Source organism: Ceratina calcarata, unplaced genomic scaffold, assembly GCF_001652005.2.
Source record: "Ceratina calcarata isolate Rehan_Ccalc_2016 unplaced genomic scaffold, ASM165200v1 scaffold54, whole genome shotgun sequence".
NCBI lineage: Eukaryota > Metazoa > Arthropoda > Insecta > Hymenoptera > Apidae > Ceratina > Ceratina calcarata.
The window spans coordinates 548,694-568,610 of NW_017176565.1; the positions used below are offsets into that span (position 1 = coordinate 548,694).

A 19,917-nucleotide genomic window follows, 5' to 3' on the forward strand; every position below is an offset into this window, starting at 1 on the left:
TCTTCCGACGTCTGATTTCTTTTTAATTATAGGAAGTGCGTTTTTCTAAGGTACATAAACTTTTGGGATTGACTGTATAGCCAATACATCCTTAACTGAGAAACAACAACTCTCGAATTTATTGAACTAACATTTCAGTACAACTTTCATGTTGAACGAACGAGTTCCGAAATAAACAAATCACATTTCATTTCAACAAGTTTTGTGAATATCGAAATGTACCTACGTAATCAAAAATTGAATAGCATTGAATTGTGTTAACATAAGTAATCGATCACAGAAAGAGTGTATTCTTGGCTCGAGGTCAATATTTATGAAGTTGATACATTAACACCTAAAGTATTTTCTGATGCAGAAGTTCCTGCTGTTATGTAATTTACGAGCTCGACTGAGTAAAAATCATTTTTATAAAAATATAACAGTGGCAGCTTTTTAAGCAGCGATAATTAATGTCTCTTTATGAAATCATGTCACTCGTCGACGAACAGGTCGATAATCGCGAGAAAACCATGCATCAAATTTTATTTTTTTCTTGGGTCGATTTATTAAGCGCGTGATATAAAACCAGCAATTTTTCTTTTTTCTTTTCCTTCATTTTTTTTTCGATTAACGTCGTGCACGCGCGTTCACCCCTCGTGTATATCCGATCCGCAGGATCACTCTCGACAACATTGCATTGGAATATCTGTTTGAGGGTTGCACCCCTCAGACGTGCTCTGATGTACGCATTCAACAGCAAAGGGATTTTAGCGTGGAAGCAGAGAAAATCATTGGATACCAGCTGCGTGTTATCATTCAAACAAACGCGCACCGATCGATGCGTAGTCGGCGGACGCTTCGATGCACGCGAAAGCAAGAATATAGATAGACGAGGAAAATGTTCAAATGATAAGAAATATTCTATTTTATAGACCGAACAGTTTCTAAGAATTCAATAGAGAATTTTCTACATTACTTATCAGACGATTACGATTCTCATCTTGAAATTTAGTTCCACTGATTTACATATGTATTTGACGATGACTGAAGTATAGAGAACAGCAAACTGAAGACCCTGTTTAGAAGTGAAATCTCTATTTTTATATTTAGTCCTAATATAACATGTGGAGAAAAGGGAAAAATTTGTAGTAAACAATTATAACAAACTTCACGGTGGTGACCCTTCGTCACAGCTAGCGATTAAAAATATCAATTTGCCCCTTAGAAATCAAACAGATATTTTTAGAATTTTTATTGTTAACCACGAGTTAATTTAAAATCGGATTTAGAGGGACGTTTACTCGATAATGTTTTAAAATTCTTCATCATTTCCAGGATTCTCTCGACACTAAACCCAGGTTTTATGTATTTATAGTAGAATCGAATGTGCAGAAAATAATAAAAGATAGAGAATATACATTTATGTAGGTAGAAAATAGCATAAAGTAGAGAGTCGTTCTTTTAACAGATGCAAAAGCGAGGAATGAAAATGACTTATTGCTCATTGTCAGTATCACTGAGCCGTGTGAAAGAGACCACGTGTTCGAGATCGGTATCTCGGAGGAGAAGCTTAAGTAGCAAATTAGATATGTAGTTACGATTAATAATTCTCGCGGACGCGTGCTTCACGATTGTTACTAAAAGCGGAGATCACCTAACACGTGCGACACCTTGGCCCACAAGGGGGGGTTTGACCCCATTTTTATTGCGGACGAATCGCGCCTTCTACTCCCTCTCTAACCGCGAGAAGAACAAGTGTCATTGGTCGCTAATGGATTAAAACGCGTCGGTGTCAGAGAAATTTTCTTCGCCGTTTTACGGGCTTGCCGCGTTATTATTCATCACTTCCACGTTGCTTCTCTTTAATCCTCTGATCAAGGAAGAGCGCGCCGCGTTTGCAAAATATGCATTTCCGATCTGAGAAGTCAGCAACAAACAATGTGTACATTCACGCAATCGACCGTCATACGCCCCTTTGTTTCCTTTGCCTTTTGCGAAAAGTATTATAACGTATTTTTTTAATTTTTTATCATCGCGAGGATCTTGCGACTGTTCACACATGAGAGATCATACAGATTTCGCTTTTTCGTCGACGCACGCAAGGACAGTGATAGAAGTGGATCATAAACGCTGGTCGATCGATCGTGTCATCATCTTCGGCTCGTCTATTCGCATGAAAGTGCGATACACGAGACTCTCTTTCTCTCTTCGCCGTGTGTATAAAGTGTGTCCTGCGAGCTCTAACGGTCTTCTGCCTTGACCGAGTTGAGCGAGGTCCGTGTCAGATCTCCGTATTGACTTTGACTTCGTTTCATCGTAAAAGTCATTTCCACGATTATCATTTGATCTTCGAATCGCGTCCCAAGATCCACGACAAAGAGGCTTCAATCTTCAATCATAAATCAAGTCAGTCTCCTGTATAGTATATTCATCTTTATTATTAGAATCTTATTTTTGTTAAACGAGGCATCTTCGTGTCGACGAGAGAAAAGTGTCACGGTATCGATTGTTTATTTAGGGTCCACTGAGATTCATCTGTTTCCGTCTCGCCCTTGAGCTTTTCTTTTTCCATGGTTGGCACCGGGTTCTCTTGGAGCGACTCCAATTCGCTTCGACTCGCGTGCTCCCGCGAAGCTGCGCGGTCAAGTCCTTCCTGAATCCTTAATGCGACCTTATCGAGGTCTTCCATGAGGCGAGCCGCAAGTCGGACGAGGAAGTGGGAAAAAGCCACGTGTGAGGTCGGACATCCTGTCGACGCTATCTACGTTTTTAAATCACTTTACCCTTTTTTCCTGTGAGTGGTAGAGGTAGATTTACGTTTTTGAACCACATAATCTCTCTTCTAAGTCAGATTTTAAACTAGTTGTTCTCATTATTGCCATCGTGCTATCAGTGCTTATAAATCTTAATTATAACTTTCAAGTCATGTTTCAAATTCTGATGAAAACTATTCTAAAGCACACGCGAAACGTGTACAATGAAAATTGATACGTGTAGATCTAGCCACAGCTTCCGTTTTCTTTTTATACTGTGAGATCAATCGCGAAATATCTGGCTTTTCTGTTCGAAGCAGATAGTTCCGTAATCGTTCCATTTCTCAATAGCGTGCCCGAGCTCCGAGGCAAGAGAAGTTACGCATGCTTTCATCCCAGAGTGCGTCGTAAATCATCGAAAGAGACCGATGGCGAACGAGCCCTGTGATACCTCAATCGCGCGTCTCAGAAGAGAAGCAACGACCGAGCTTCTATGTTCTTCCTCTTCTATTTCTCGAAACCATGTGTCGATACCCTACTTTTTTCTCCTATTTATTGATAAATCATGCTTCGAAAACTCGGAATCAAGCGTAGATAGAACGCATCTTATCGGCATCACGGTTGAGATGAACATATCTCGCTTCCCGAGCGAGCAGTTAAAAGTCAAGGTGCGTGATTTACGCCGTGTTTGCAGCGGAATAACTGCGAATACGACGATGCCTGACCGATTAAGATTACACGGACGATCGGATGTTCCTCTTGTTTTAAATATCGAGCACGAGAGAAATTTGAGTACAATATAAGAAGAAGTGTAACGGTGCGTATTAAAATTACGAGACCTCGTACATCACTTTTTCCATGCATAAATTGTACCCTTAATCTGGAAGTCTCGAAAACCGGACTGTAGTTCCAACGAACGAGTCACACATGTATTTTATAGGTATATGTACGTGTTTACTCGCCATAGTCTGGCATGGTGTGCAGCATAGGTGGTAGCTTCGTTCTATCGACCGAGCAGAGCAAAGCTCGTCCCGTGACCTGACCTCGTCTGAACCCTCCATTCCGCTCTGCCTCGCTCTCTAACACAATCATCTAACCCCCGCCCTTTTCCCTTTTATCTCTCTCTCTCTTTCTCTCTCTCTCTCTCTATCCGTCTTTCTTTATTTCTCGTTTTCTCCGCACTTCTCCGTCTATCCTTCGACCGGTGGTAGTTTTCTTCCACCCTGCACAGTCACCATCTCCGCCGTCCTCTCACGCTGGTTCGCTCCACCTCCGTTCTCCACGGCACAAGAACCCTCCCTGGCACTTTCTATACAATATTAGTGGCCGAACTGGAACAACGCCCGAAACTCTCGGGCTCGCAACACCGACAGCCGGTTTATTGTCGACGGTATTCCACGACGAGAGACGGTATCCTTATCCTCTTTTCACCCTCCACGGTTGTTCGCCCCTTTCCCTCGCGAGAAAACGTCGTCGTAACGGACACCCTAGATTTCGGAGCCACGTTCCGAGTCCCGAAGGATCGAGGGGAAAAGAATTCGTGGAAATTTCCATATATCGCATCGGGAGAGCAGGTCGATGGTACGGCTCCTACATAGTTACGGAAGCCGAGCTACCGACCTGTTCCAGATGAGTTCGCCGAGGTTCTAATTGGACGACGAGTCCGAACGACGTTTGAGATCCCGCGTGTGTTTGATGTAAGGAAAAAGAGAGAGGATCTGAGTTACACGTGGCGTATAATTATGTGTATCGAACGAGGGAATTAGAATGCGTTTGATCGATCGATCGGAAACTCCCGACGTCCGTTATTATTTCTACAATTCTTGCTGTATCGAAAAACGACTCAGACGGAAGAAAGTTATCTATGAGTTCTTAACAAATTTCTCCTCTCTGCTTTCGAAAATCCGTCGCCTCGTTTACTCAGCATTTCGAAACGCCTTTACTGTAACTCCACCGTCGATGGACTGTTCCACGATGGAGAGTACACAGTAATTATTCTCGTAGTTGAAAGGAATCAAGCACGCCATTAAACCGACCGCGGGAAACTTGCGAACGTGAATCCCTCGTGTTTGGATTTTTCCGTTTAATCACGTGGAGGAACTTTTTTAATATCACAACCGGTCAAACACGGACAGGGAACGCGGGCTACCGTTTTTTTTCTCACACTCGTCGTTCAACTGTTCGCCAGTACATACAAAGGTATCGATAGAGCAGCTCGAAAGTGTGCAAATAGAACTAAGTGAAGGGGTTGCGGGCTACCGGAGGACACGTTTGACTCGTTCTAAATTATAGCTCACATGTACACCAATGCTACGGGCAATTTTTACATTCAGGCATAGAACAAAGTAAAAGTTTCTAGCAAATTTTTAAGGATAATTTTTCAAAACGTTTTATTAGCAAATCGAGTTGTCGGTTATTCATGTTACGTTTACTTATTTCGTACGATGAAATTAGTGACAGATATTAATTTGTCTCCTCTTCCGAGTGTGTTAAACGAAATTGGCAACGTCTGATGCGAGTTGCGAAACTATTACGGGCCCTGGCATCACAATTGCGAACTGCGAAATCCTTCACGCAGCCACTCCTTCCTCTTCTTCCTCCTCTTTTCCTCTCCCGTTCAATCGAAGCGCGTATCCTTTTGGCAAAAATTTACGACCACTCCCGGTGAACTTTCTCCGTTTTCCATTTCACGTATTCTTCGAGCAAACCACCGTACCTCGCCTCTTTCTCCTATTCTTTTTTTCGGACGGGATATTCTCTTGGTCTCTTTTCGGTCGAGCTGCCCTCTCCTTCCCGTTGCTGCTTGTTTGCGAGCGATGCCAGAATCAGAATTCATACGACCCATTCGAGCATTATTATGCATTGTTACTGCCCGGAGCGACACGAAGGAGTCACTGCGTTTTCAATGCATCCGGAGACCGTAGTCTCGTACACGCGAACCGTCCTACCATCAGTATCATAACAGTGAACAATAAACCCTTTCCGAAGTTCCCGTGCAGAAATTCTCTCTGCTGTTTTTATGATACATAAATTCCGAATACAATTTAAAGATAATCCTTTATGAATCAGTGGGCTAGTATCTGGCGTTCCATAGAAATTTACTGAAAGTGGCTGCTAGTCTTATTTAATGTAATTAATGAAAAGATGTAAATGGGTTTTTTTGTAGATGACAATTTTAGAAATGGGTCTTCACAAATTCCAAACCGGTCTTCAAACTGATTTCAGTATGATACAAATAGTGGTGTAGATCAGGAAACATAGAATATCGTCATTGTTTACATTTAATTGCAAAGACCTCGTATTTTCATTTGCGGTGCATAAAGTCGTTTCTGGCGGGAGACCGCCTTCAAATAAACGGTGTTAATTTAATTACCCAGTCGCCAAGTCGAGATCCATTAAAGTTGAAACAACAAAAAGAAGGAAAAGCGAACGATTTGCATCGTGTTTCAGCAACGATGAAAGTCGCGGCTCGTAAATCATTTGTCGTATATATAAAAAAAAAAAAACAAATGCGCGATCGTGTAGATGACAGAAGATGTAAATTAACGTTACAGCGGGAAGAAAGAGAGAAAAAAGGGGAGGTCGTGCAGAGCGCTACGCACCAGTTTTTATAGCGGACACAGAAACAGCTGGACCGTACAAGCGAAAGCCCATTCCATCTCGAAACTGAAATCCCTCTTGCCTCTCAGCCTTCGTGTTTGTTAAACGGTTCATATTATAATGACATCGCTATCATTGAACTGCGAGTTGTTACGCATTTATCAAAGATTTAAATACGATGAAATTGAATCTATGCAAATGACCTGCGTAAACCTGTTAAATATTTGAAGCAACGCGGACGTAGTGATATTTAATATGCAAATTTTATTCTAAATAATTTATTTTCCACTCAAATCCGCACTCTAGATAACGTCTAGAGATAGATTCGTATAGCATTATTGGCTGTGCAAAAATAATCGTATCAAGAGTATGCTTTGTCCACTGAAGCTGCTCTAAAATCTATTGCCCGTAGAATTAGTTAGTTACTGTCCGAATAAACGTACTTGGAAGCGTAGACCGACGATCATTCGCCACTGTACTGACGTAACTGCGAATTAATTCAGTTCAAGCAACAGGCTCGTGCCCACGTTGCCATGAGAAAGTTAAGTGACCTGTATCAAGCGTCTTCTCTCTCCTCGGAACATTTTATAAAATTAGTGTAAAAGTCAAATGAACATCGAATGATCTTTAGAAAATAGTATGAAGGAGATGCTTGCTAAAAGTTCGGCATTTAAACTCGACGAAATTTTATTCGTAATAAAATATCGAAAAAAAAAACGGAATTAATACACTTTGCTGTTTTCTCATATCAAGAAACAGTTTGACTATATGGAGTACTCCTTTGAAATCATTCAACGAGATTAAATAAGGATTAAAGGAATGAAAGAGAAGCTTGCTTTCGTCGGTTTGAACTGGTCAAGAGATTCAATTGATTTGAAAGGAACAGACGCCACTCACGGAGGGCAAGAAAGTATCTCCTTTAGAACGGCAGCTGCCTGCACTCGAATCAGACGTATCGTTCGCATTCAACGTCGATCCTCACAGAGTTTCGGATACTGCGAAAGTCCTTCGAGTATTTGAACTTCGTGAGAATTTCACAGAGAAATTATAACTGAGGTGTTCGTAACAGCGCCGAGCCTTATCTTCCTGCCCGATTTTGTCTGTAAAGTTTCGTCTGCAACTTTCGCGAAATTCTGGGACAATTAAGCAACTTCTTTCTACCTTCAATTACGTTCTACTGAACTCAATACATTTGAGGTGGCGCTCTCGAAATCCAACTAATTTAAATCTTTTATGCATTTGCGACAGATCTTTATTTTCTCTTGCACATTTGCGTACTTCAACCGTGTTACTCTTTGAGATGCACATGCACCGTAATGATTAGCGTGACGAGCCGAGTATCGGCGATTCACCGACATCGCACACATAGGCCGAAGCGACCGTTCGCCATACATTTTTCGCTATGACTCCCCGTAGACAGGGAAGCAGGCACGACATGCAACGGCAGACACCGAGGAAGTGTCGACGTGGAAAGGAAAAACGAGAAAGAATGGAAAGCATAATAGAGTTTACACGGCACTCCTCGCGTGCTGTGGGGCGAATGAGACTCAGGGACGTCTTTTAAGGGGGTCAAGGGGACCCTGCGCCCCGGGGCCGTCTTTATTAACACTCCAAGCTCGCGTTCGCTCTCTCTAACCGAAAATTCCCAAAATTTCTTACGAAAAAAAGCTTGAATCTTTAATGACATTGAAATTCGAATTTCGATTTCTAACGAGCTACCATAACTCTTTCCCTAGTCAATTTATCAACTGATTGTCGCATGTATCTTGCAATTTGATCAGCTGTAGCGCATTATCAGGTTGGTCGACGTTCTGAGAAAGTTATTCGAGGCACGGCGCGACGCTAAATGGACACGTTAGCATCACGCGTATCGGCCAGCCGAGATCCGTGCAACCTTAAACTTGCATCCGTGTGTATGATTGCATAAACTGCTGATTTTGCCGGAGTCACGAACGCAGTTAATAGAATATTCTTCGCGGCGACTAAAAATCGTGTAATAACCGTTTTTCACAGTAATTAAAACGAATAGAAGGATCAATTTCGACGCCGGAGAAATCGCTCACGGTGTCTCATCTCTCGATGTCTGAACATTGCAAATCAGCAGATAGTTTTAGGAATTTAGGTTTCGATACATGAAATGTATTTCAAAATGAATGCAATTTAATTTTGGGAAATTACGTTTGTGTGGTAAAAATTTGTTAATAACAGAATGACCTCGGCGTTATATTATTTTCGCGAGCACAGTATACTGTGCACAATGTCACGATCGTCGTGCGTGATTCCGGCACGACGTCACGGTCCCATTGACACCGACCACAACCACCTTAAACACCCATAAAACATTTTCGTGACCTCTTTTTTCGTGTAATTCGACGAACAGAGGCTTGTTCTCCGTTTCCGGTGACATGAAAGCACCGATACCACTCGGCACGCTCGAAAAACCTTTCACACGTTCCACCGATATACATATTGTATACTCGTATAACCGGTGGATTCGTGAACGACGTCGCGGGTTTCATTACTGATTTGAATACCCAGGGTATGTATATGTATTGTACGTGGCATCGAAACCGGCATGAATAATTCCGTTCTATGATTCCTCTCGTCTTGAGGTTCCACGTTAAACGTTAAACGAATTATGTAGAGCATCGTGCATTGACTACAATATAAAATATTAAATGAACTTTTGCAAGTATCTTTAAGCATCTGATTTAAATTGATCTATAAAATCGAATTTCTCGAGGAAAAGAGATCAGTGTTTGCTCAAAATGAGAAGCGTGACTCGGGAAAAGATGTGCGCAAGGGAAACCTTTCGTCGGTGTGTTACGTCTTCTGATACAGTGCAGTTCATACATGTAATTTCGGAGCGACTCATGGCAGAAAACGTGCATTCCCTGGCAGAGAGCGGAGAGGAGTTTCCTGCAGGAGGTAGGAAGGGAGCCTTGGGTGCCCGGCGCGGCGGTGAACCATCGGTTCTAGCACGACACGAGGTCGCGGAAAAGCACGAACACAGGCGAATCGGTCACGAACGACGCCGAGAAGGGACGAAGGTATACGAGGCCGCGGTCATAGGGGTGGGGACTGACGGACGCTCAGTAGCCGAGTTCAGTCGAGCCAGCGCCGTGATCGGAGTTGGGATAGTGACTGGCGAACTGTATCCCGAGCAGGCGTAACAGCTCTCGGCGTTCTAGTCGCTCCCATAATCACGCGCACACGTTAATATTAATTTTAGTCAGCTGGCAGACCGAGTATTCTCTCTTGTTACGATCGTGACCTCCCGCACACGCCACTGTCGTGCTCGTGTTCGCTTATTCGTGCACGTAGAATTCGTCGTTACACGTTAACTGTCCCCGACCGTGATTGACTCGAACGTCGCGAAGGCCTTTGTCGTTTTTTTGCGGTGCCGCTACAGACACGGCAGTGAAAATGCGGTAGTGACAGTGGAACAAACCAGAGACAGGGAGAATAAGGGAATCCCTGACTTCGTTTTGGTAGGCGCGAGGACGCCACGAGTTTACTCGAGAAAATCGAAGTGAACGAAATTAAGGGAGAAGGGGCTCCTTGAAGCCAGGGCCGGGAGTTATGACAAGCTCGTGTGTTCGAGGACGAAGAATATACGCGCATGTGTCCAGTGGGATTTAGTGCCGGCGACAAAGCATTTTTTCCAGACCTGGATACCTTGCTCTCGACACCTACGGGACCTGGATTATCTCATGTCAGGATGGCGCTGGCGCGGTACGTACTCTCCAACGATATGTACCCACTCCAATTAGGGTGGGTCTTTGCTTCGAATGCTTATTTGTTTTCCTTTTTTCGTTCTCAATGTTATTAAGTGTCTGTATTGATCCGACACGTCGACGACCGATGTCAACGTTAAGCTAATAATTCTTTCGATCCTTGTCAACGACATTTTGCGTAGACAGATTTCCGAAAAGATATAACGATTCATATCCTTTTCGGGGAAAATAGTCTTTCCCGGTGATACGGACGTCCCTTTTGTTTTGAAGTACATTCTGCCGGGGATGCCGGTATCTGGCGTAGAGTGCGCACTGGTCAACGACCCATCCCTGCCGTAACTATAGTCAACTGATTTAAGAGATTTATACCGCTCCACAGCGGTTGTATTTACATAGTCGTTGTCGCGTTGTTTCGTGTGCGATGCGTACGGTTGCCCGGTGTCATTATTAGTTTGAAAGTTCTTGGTCAAGTCGCTTGCATGGCGAAGGAAAAGACGTCAAGGTTAATACACCTTTTTACGTTAAGCCGACCTTCCGAGTACGATGCGGGCTCCGTCACGGTTCGACAATCTGCCTTTATAGTGAAACGTTTGACCGTGAATATGAGTCGATGGAATTCAAACGTAGAGACGTTTACAGCGGCTCTATCTTCCGGTCTTTCTCTCTTTTCCTCTTGTTGCGCGCTATGCATTTCTAAAAATTCTTTGCTGCACGAACGGTACTCGGCATACACTTGCCCGCGAGAAAATATACGTTGTTCGCTATTCTGCTTGAAATATAACGTTGATGAAAATGAGAGCAAACGTGTATAAAATGAAGGCGAGTTATTAAACTTTTGTTCCATCTTTCTCGTTGATATAAGGTGAACGATATAACTAGCCTACACGATCGATTTTTCTACGCCCGCGATTAACAGAAAATTATTGTTCTCGATTAATTTTGGTATTCGTTCGTCATCCGGGGTAAAATTCAGCCATCAGTACAGCGGTACGGTTAAACAGTCGTTCGTTGCCACATATTTATGCTCGTGTACGATCGAATCGTGACAGAACTGGCAATGAGGCTTTCTATACCAGTCCGGCATGGTCGTGGCTCGTATCCCATCGCTAGCACAATATCGCCTTGTATTCTAAACTGTCGACGGTTAGAATTTATTTGTTTGTGCCCGAGCGTTCGTTTATCTCGCGGGAGGCAGCGTTCGCTGAAGGCCTCTATTGTAACGTGTACGTATGTGCACACATGTATTTCATTTGGCCAGACGGACAGAAGGTGGGGAGAAACAGTGTCGGGGCGCACGAAACGTTTAGTAATTGAATGTAGCGAATTAAACAATCGCCGGGAGTCGTTGGGTACGGGTCGGCAAATGGGCGTACCACTTCGGTAGTTCCACGGATAGACCTCCTCTCGATGGAGACTATTACTCATTACACTTCCTGCACGCCGTAACGCTATCGGCCAAACTGATGAATCACGAGGCTATAAACAGATCTTCGACTTTATAATTACAATTTAATGAATGCGGCCATACGATGATTATGTGGGACCTCACCTGTCGATAGCCTTGGCATTGTGAGTAAAATGAACTCTCGCGACTTTTAGAAGAATGTCTCCTTTTATTTATTATAGCATAAAAGAGGTGAAGAACAGGGCATCGTCTCGTTAAGACTTGAACGTGTATTCATCTTGATTTACATTTGCATTTGTGCAGATTTAAACTTTTTAATTAAATTATAATTTGGCAACGCGTTACTGTGATCTTTTTATATTCGACGATGTCGATAGCGAAACTGCGCATACTAAAATAGTACCGAAACCACAAAAGGAATTGTAATAACCGCGTTCATGTGTGAAATGAAATTTCAAGCGTGGCTTTATTCCATTTTGATTTTAAATCGGGCGTGTGCGTGCAAAAATATTTCAGCTTGTAAATATGTATTAATTTCCGGACGATTTCCGATGAGCAGTGTTTAACGGAATAACGCGTTGCAATATCATAGAAACTGAATTACTTCGACCGACAACTGTCCTGTCCCGTGAATCAATCAATCCTCATCATAAAGCGCTTAATTTAATTTCCTTCGACACTGATTCGTCGCGGAATGACAGCCAATTTGCTTTAAGCTATGTTAATAACTTGAAAGTGAACACTTCTGCCACGTCTTCTAATAAAAGAGTCAATTATCTTTAGTAATTTGATCCATAAGGAGTACTATTAATATCGATCTTGATTTATTATAAACTTGGAATAGACCATTTCTAGATAGAATTTGAAATTATTTAATAGCGAATTTTGCAAAAGTATGGCATCGGTAGTTTTCGCAGGTATATTTAGAAGATTATGGATCAGGTACTTGCCAGAAGTTTGTGAACGTTACAATTATAGGTGTACGAGCAATAAAGCCAAGGTATTCACGTGGACGTACCTAGTCGTTGGCATAAAAGTTTTAACAGAAAACGTGCTCGCTGATTGTCGCCTTAGATGAATCGGAAAAGCTCTCCGACCTTGCGTTGCGCCGTTATCGCGTTTGCGTCACAATATTTTCTCGCTACCAACACAGTAAGAGGCAGAAATCGCTTTGCATGTCGGTGTCCTTTGTCCCCTTAACGCATACCCAGCTGTCCCATTATCATTGTGTGCGACGACGCTCGAGATATTCGTGTGCACGCGCGTATAATCATGTTCCTTTTTTGCCCGGGGTCTCGCAACGAGGAGTCCATATCAATCAATCAGTACAACACATACTTATTGAAATAAAACACCTGTTCCGCGCCGCGCTAGTCTGGTATTGATCGCACCCTCCGATTTCTGGAGTCTCGCTTTCCGCCTCTTGGAAACTTTTCTTTGGACATATAATTATTTTCTCGCGTCTCGGGAAACTCTGAAAATATCTCTGCCCAAGGTAATGAATTGCACCGAAATAGAACGATGTTTCTTTGAAATCGTGTCGATCTCACCCGCTCTCAACGACTTCTCAACACCGTCGTCAGCGCTCCATTAAATTTAAGTTCTCTCGTTGGAACTTTCAAATTCTTGCTCGCCTAATCGCTATCAATTAATCATGCGAGAACACCGCTTCCCCTTGCGTGCAGTACACTTTACGTAATCTCACCCTTTCTTCCTTCCTCTTTAATATCACGCGGTCGGCCTCTTTTAGTATTATCAGACATGTAATTAGATTTTAATTCAAAGAGGGTATTTATATTGATTTAAAAACTTAGTCCTTGGAGACAATATGTACTGTCTCGTCGATCATTCTCCTTTCTCCTCGTGAAGCACACGCAGAGACAAAAGCGAAACAACCTTCGATCGATCATCGTAATCGCGGACAGTTACGTCGCGGGACGATTCTCCTGTAACAATTTGTACACATTTTAACGAGCCCCGAAGCGTAAAATGCTTGAGTAAATCTGGTTAGCGCTCTCTAATTTTACGTTTACTCGGAACGTGAAGGACGGGATAATTGTCATCGATGTGGGAAGGAGTAACTAACATTGACACGATGACGAAAGTATGAAAGAATCGAAGGTGTGTAGAAAAGAAATACAACAGCTAGATATGTCGTAAATTATCTTAAAGTTATCGAGAAAATATGGATTGAAAAATGAAATTATTTGAATATTGGGGATGAATTTCTAGAAGACGTTCGCGACCTGATAGAAAACAATTCGCAGAATAGGTAACGGTCGCACAACGGCGATTTTATTGCTCCATTTCTTCTTTTACCCGGAAGTTGAATAGCGATCCGTCTATCTGGCGAGTGTCTCGTGTCGGGAAATCGGTTTCAAACGCTATTATTATATTGCGACGAGAGAGTCGAGGCCAATCGATGTCCGGTGCGCGATGAAATAAAGCCTGTGCACAAAGGCAGACACGTCAGGGCTGGAGAGGGAAGAGGTACGGGAAGAAGGAAGGCTGTTTCTCTGCTGTGCGGTGGCAACCTTCAGCTTCAAGGGTACAGGGCCGTGGCGACGTCCCCTTTTGCTTTTTCGCCCTCTTTTCCCTTCGTTAGCGAGCCACAGGCCTGTTTTGTGAAATGCAAAAGCTCGAAAAACGGTGTCTGAGTTCCCATAAATTCTCTTCTCCTACAGTTGTGTCATACCATTTTATCACATCGCCTGTGTATATCATTATCAACAAGCAAGATTTCCATCGTTGAACATAAGTCATAGTAAATCATGAATTATTCTAATACAGATATAAATTGTAAACCAGAATTGAATTCATGATAACGTGTACGGTTTTGAAGCATTGAAATTTGATATAAGAGATTATGCATACAAGTTTTTATTTGTTCATTCACACTCTTGATACGCCACGTTCTGTTATACAAGATTTAGTGAATCCATCTTTATTCTTACTTTGGGTAAAGCTTGTAGAGACCGATCAACCCTCCTCGTTTTGTAGACCCTCTTTCTTCCCTTCCACCGTAGGTAGAGGGTCGATTTATGGGAGTTCGTGACGAAAAATGGGAACTCAGTTTGTAACGGGCTAGTGGATAGTTTGGCAGGTCGCTTTGCAGAGAAAAGGAAAAGGTAAAACGTATATAAGTTTACAGTTCGTATGCGTTGTTATTTGAGCTTGTAATTAGATTGTTGATGGAATTAATTGTCGAGGAATGCTCGAGGACCTCGAGACCGTTTTTGTATGTATTAATGGTGATTGGTTGTGCAAGAGGGAAATGAAGTGGATTAATAAAGCGTCATTAACAGACACGAGAATTGTAGGTCATTGTCTCTGTTGCCTTTGTGGAGTTGAAATTAACTTTTCGTTCAACGGATTTCTTGTATTAGTAAAAAGATTAATAATTTCTATTTTGTTGAAATAACAATGTGTTCTAAGCTAATAATAAATCACAAAATAGTTCGTATTTGGGAAATAAAGTAGGCAAAGAAAAATTCCTTCCTTTGTCATTTGTTGAGCTTGCAGCTGGCACGGCGATTCTTCTAAGTAGAATTTCTGTGGAAACATGGTTTCGAATGCTTTTTATTCCGTCTCCCTCTTCCTGTGCGACCGTATGCTCGGAACGATACCTAATGTCAATAAAGCCTCTCTTCGCTTCTTTCTTGAAACCAGACGTCGAAGGGTGTCGTCGTATGCCTGCGCGTGTGTATATGAAACAGTTGGTCGAAAATCATCAATTCCCCGAAGTTTCGTGACTCTGCTCGAGAACTGAAAATGAATAATTGGTTCACATTACACCTTTTAATCGTGAAACCTCTTTCCAAGTGTATCAGTGTTAAAACAAAATTTGCACACTAACGGAAAGATTTAACTCCTCATTTCGATCAGGTTTCAAAATAAACATAAGTATTGCATTTTACCCTTTCTGTGAATTAAAATGGAAAAAGAGGAAGTTGGCATAATAACTGTGTATCGCATCCTTTGGGAATTCCTTTAGCCGAGTTGATTCACCGCGGCACTCTCGATCGGAAAGTTGCAAGCTATTATCTAAGTCGAGCTTTCACGCTCGGCGTAAAGTTTCTCTCTTGTTCTCCAATTAACCCGAATTGCACTCCGGCCTGCGAACCGGACAAAAGCTCATCCTCAGTGGTTCTCAGCTACCAAGGTATTATCACACGTCTGAAATTCGGTGTTAATTTCGCCATTGAAGCAGTTGATACATAATGTTAAATTCCTTTTATCAAATGCGATTATTATCAATCAGTTCTGATTGATAGAGCGCGTGACTGCCATCGTACTGCCTTGCAGCCACCGGTAAAATTTATTATGGAGTTCATGATCTCCTTCCAAATATTTCATCGATTCGTTCTATGAATGGTAAACCATCCGGTGCGTCCCAAGTTGGTCGTTTTACACCGTTCCACAAAGAGAAAGAACTCCTTTGTGCCAGCCCGTCGAACTTCGAAGGCATTTTCTCGAAAGGCCAGTTGGAGAGAGAAGTTCTTTTATATCCACCTGGGGGAGTCGGCAGGATTGCCGGTCGGTCGTCCTTCTAGGGCCATAGGGCTCCCTTTTCTCCTGTTGGCTCCGTCGTGTTATATCCTGCCAAGGGCAGGGAAGCTCCCTGGACCCCGACTTGTTTCCAACAGGGGCCACTGGCCCCGCTACGTGGGATATACCGGACGACCTTGGGCCTCACGGCCAATTTGCGAGGTCCAGTCCCTCCAGATAGACCCTTACGGTCGTCTTATTAGCCACCAAGTCACTTGACCGCTCCTCCGTCCGCGGAATCTTCGGATGTATCGTTTTTTGGACTCCGCGCGTGATCTTTTATCCACTTTAGCGCATGACATAGATCTAGAAACATTTCGTGCCAAGAGAACCTCGACACAAAGCCAAACGAGAAGACGTGAAGGAACTTGTTATCATCGCAGATGAAATTCTGGTTTACAATTTACATCGGCTTTCGTATAAGATTTATTATTTGATTTATTTGCAACAATACGCAGAGCTGACACGGTACAAGAATACGATTCAATTGGATATGCGCGTAACTCATTTCGGTACGTTCATTAAAACTTCGCCTGGTAATTCAGCTATTATTGCGTTACCGGAAGAATTCGTTACCATATAGATAAGATTGCGTCATTTGTACAGGCCGTAAAGGATTGAAAAATATCGAACAAAACTTAATTGTTGTCGAGCACGTGTCACGTTATGACAGTCATTGTTTTTAGCTTCCTCTTAACAAGTTATTGTTTTCAAACGCTCCAGTTTTTTCCCCTGAAAAATAATCGCTACAAAGAGATGTTACTCCTACGTCCGGTAACGGTGGTCATTACAGAAACGCAGCTCGTACACGTAATTGCGGTGGCCAGATATAGGAACAGCGGCAGCCTTTAAAATATCACGTGTAACCATGTAGTTGTACGCCCGTCGGTAATTTAAGTCCCCTCATCGATCATTAGTCGGTTTTATCTGGCTTCGAATACGTGTTAATCACCTTCCATTTACGTGGAAATAAATATCATTTCTACTTCCTTGTACTTCACCTTTCTTGTTAAAGAATTACGGAAAGTACTTGTAAATTTCAAACAATAAAACAATTACGAAATGTCTTCTACACGTTTTGTATTATGTTTTATCTTGTAGATAACGTGTACGTATTGTTCATTCTTTATTAACGCGAGAAAACAGAATCTAATAGATAATAAATTAATTACTTAGTCAGTGACTTCGAAATTGATGCGTCGTTTCATTTGAATATAATAGAAGGCTATAGTATAAATTCATTGTGAAAAATAGTAAGCATTTATGTATAATAGAGAATTTATAGATCAGCTATTTTTATGAAATAGCGAGGCTATTCGCAGAAAATAGAAGATTTATTAATATAATAGCACCCACTCTGGGAACCTTGAAGTGCGAACGATATTCCCGTCGAATGTTATGTTATAATGTACAATAATATTTTGTTCGATTCGTATCTAGTTGTTTCGAAACAGCGTTTGGTATACATGGGATTCATTTGGTAGTGAAAAACAAAGTCGAGATGAGAAAAAGTGTAAAGGAAAAATAGTCTGTTTGTATCTGACTTATGCTAGGCAGAGTTGCACATGTTTTCCAAATGAAGCTTCTACTAAACTGAAGAAGGGATAAACGCTATATTGACCTTTGGATCAATGATAATTCCGTCATGTAAATATGCATTATGTTGATTATGCACTTTTAGAATTAATTCCTATCCATTAGACATCCTTTCGTGATTATTTCTTCTCTTTTTAAGAACGTAACTCGAAGAGAATAGTTTACCTTTAGCTTACGTAATGTGAATTTAATCAGATGTTGATAATTGAAAGATACAGATAATATCTGATGTTCAAATATTCATGAACACTAGTCCACTGTATTTCTTATTTTTATGAATCGGTGAGCTAATGTTCTTGAAACTGTAGCAGTATTATAAAAAGCTTTCGGCGAATAATCTTTATTGTTGAGTTTTGAAATAATTCTACGCAAACATACGTGATAGGATGTATATCGTCGATAAAACACGATATAATAGCCAATCGCGTCGCATTTTTATCTACATGTGCATACGCTGGCATTGAAACTGTAAAATATGGGCACGTGTTGTGACGAGGATGACACCCGGGAAATTGTACGCTCGCGCATGATTCATGCGTTACATGATCGAATTGACTGATTCGTTTTGCGTTATGAGTTGTTCCTGTTCGGTCGGCCAATTGTTCAATTCGTAACCACCATTCGGCAATAAAATAACTCCTTGACTATCCGGAATGAAAATAAAGGTTCGAAGTCTTTTAATCTTCGTTCTGTAATCTAGTTATATTTCATTCAGCAAGTGCATGTCCTCCGTTTTCTGCTCGGCATAGCGACAAGTCGGGCGCGTGCGAAACGGTCGGTCGGTCGCGCGCGCGCGAGCGACTCGTCGTCGCGCCCTTGAAGAGAGTTAGCCTTTGTCTTATCACAGTCAGCTTGTGCCAGGCATCAGCCTTGACTTCGCCCCTCTTCCACACGTTTACTGACTGTGCTGCGAAAATCGACCAGCCTAGCATCTCTCTCGGGTTCGCCTCGCACTGACGAACGAGTTATCGGCTATTGGCGGAGCTCGAGCTACGTTCGAAACGAGAAGAGGTCCCTAACTAAACGATACAGCAGATAACGTTTCAAACTGGATGCATCTTGTTTTACTCGCGATACTACCGAATCTCACATCGATGCTTAAAACGCGGAATCTTTAAAGAAAGATTATGCACCGTAATTTAATATATAGTTATGTTTGCTTCGTTCAAATATGCTCGGAGATCTCGTTAGACGTTAATGAAGACTTCTGAAGTCCGATAAGAAGGTCGTGCAACCAGTTTCTGACTTACTGCCTTATTTTGCGCGGCTCGTTGAAAACACCGCGGCCGATTCACAATGTAGCCAACGCAAAACGAGGAAAAGAAGAAGTATTCTCCTTTCCTCGTTTCACATCGTCGACATCGCGGCCGGGAATTTCTGCGACTTTTCCGGCGGCAGCGACCTCGTCCGGTTTCCGATTTCTGTCGGCGATCTCGGGTTTCGCATCTTCCATCGTCCTCGTTTCTCCTCGCGTTTGAAACGAGATAAAACCGCAGACAATCATCACGAAGACCATCGCGAATTTATTAAAACGCGATGCGAAAGTGCTCTAACAAACATCGTTCAGTTAATTAATTAATTCAGTCGTATTTCAATTCACCTAAGTGGAATATGTTATCAGTAAACTGTAGATTTTTATTCCCAATAAAACATTCGTAACATCAGTTTAAAAATTGCAATTCATGTTGAGATTTTTTTAAAACTAGTGATGTTTATTATTATTTTGATATTCTATCTAATCGATTTTTCTATAAACGCATAAAATTCGCTTACTGATGATCAGAATGCGAATTTATGATTAACTCAGCGTGGAAACACAACAGGAATCAGTTCTATTTAGCCACGAGGTTACACAATCTTTATGGAGGCTTTCACTTCTTCCAATCGAACCTACAAATCACGATTTTAATTACAAACTATAATTAGGAAAGTGACAATGTATCCCGCTAGTAAAAGTTAATTTAACGAAAATCATGCATTGAATAAGGCTCGTATGGCCGTTGCAATTGCGCTGTTTCGCTTTGTATAGACGGTTTTCACCTAACTTCCTCGTTTTCACCGGTGAGCTCTGTTCTACTTTCCCCTGGGCTCTCTTGTTGGCTTGGCCCACGCCTCCGTCGTTCAACGGATTCGAAATCAGATGGCCCGATTGACAAAAATGCTGTTTCGACACTAAATGTAACTCTTGAACCGAGATATCTACTTATTAGGCCTCGTAACAGTTCTTGCGTCATTACACTTTTATATACAGATCTCAAATTAGTATAAGTAGTTTCAAAAATATATTTCTTTTATCGTT

The 19,917-nt window shown here is 42.0% G+C and overlaps 1 protein-coding gene across 5 annotated transcripts in view; it reads left to right on the plus strand.

Annotated features, from left to right (window-relative positions):
- Nucleotides 1-19,917, plus strand: part of rdx (BTB/POZ and MATH domain-containing protein rdx) — a 94,930-nt gene that overhangs the window by 52,765 nt on the left and 22,248 nt on the right. Inside the window, exon 1 of one of the 5 annotated variants that reach the window (XM_026816681.1) lies at nucleotides 9,421-10,067. The exons of the other annotated variants lie outside the window; for them this stretch is intronic. Coding sequence (XP_026672482.1) covers nucleotides 9,955-10,067 — 113 coding nt within the window. The 5' untranslated portion in view covers nucleotides 9,421-9,954. Of the gene's footprint in view, nucleotides 1-9,420; nucleotides 10,068-19,917 lie in introns of those variants that run through there. 5 annotated transcript variants of the gene reach the window in all.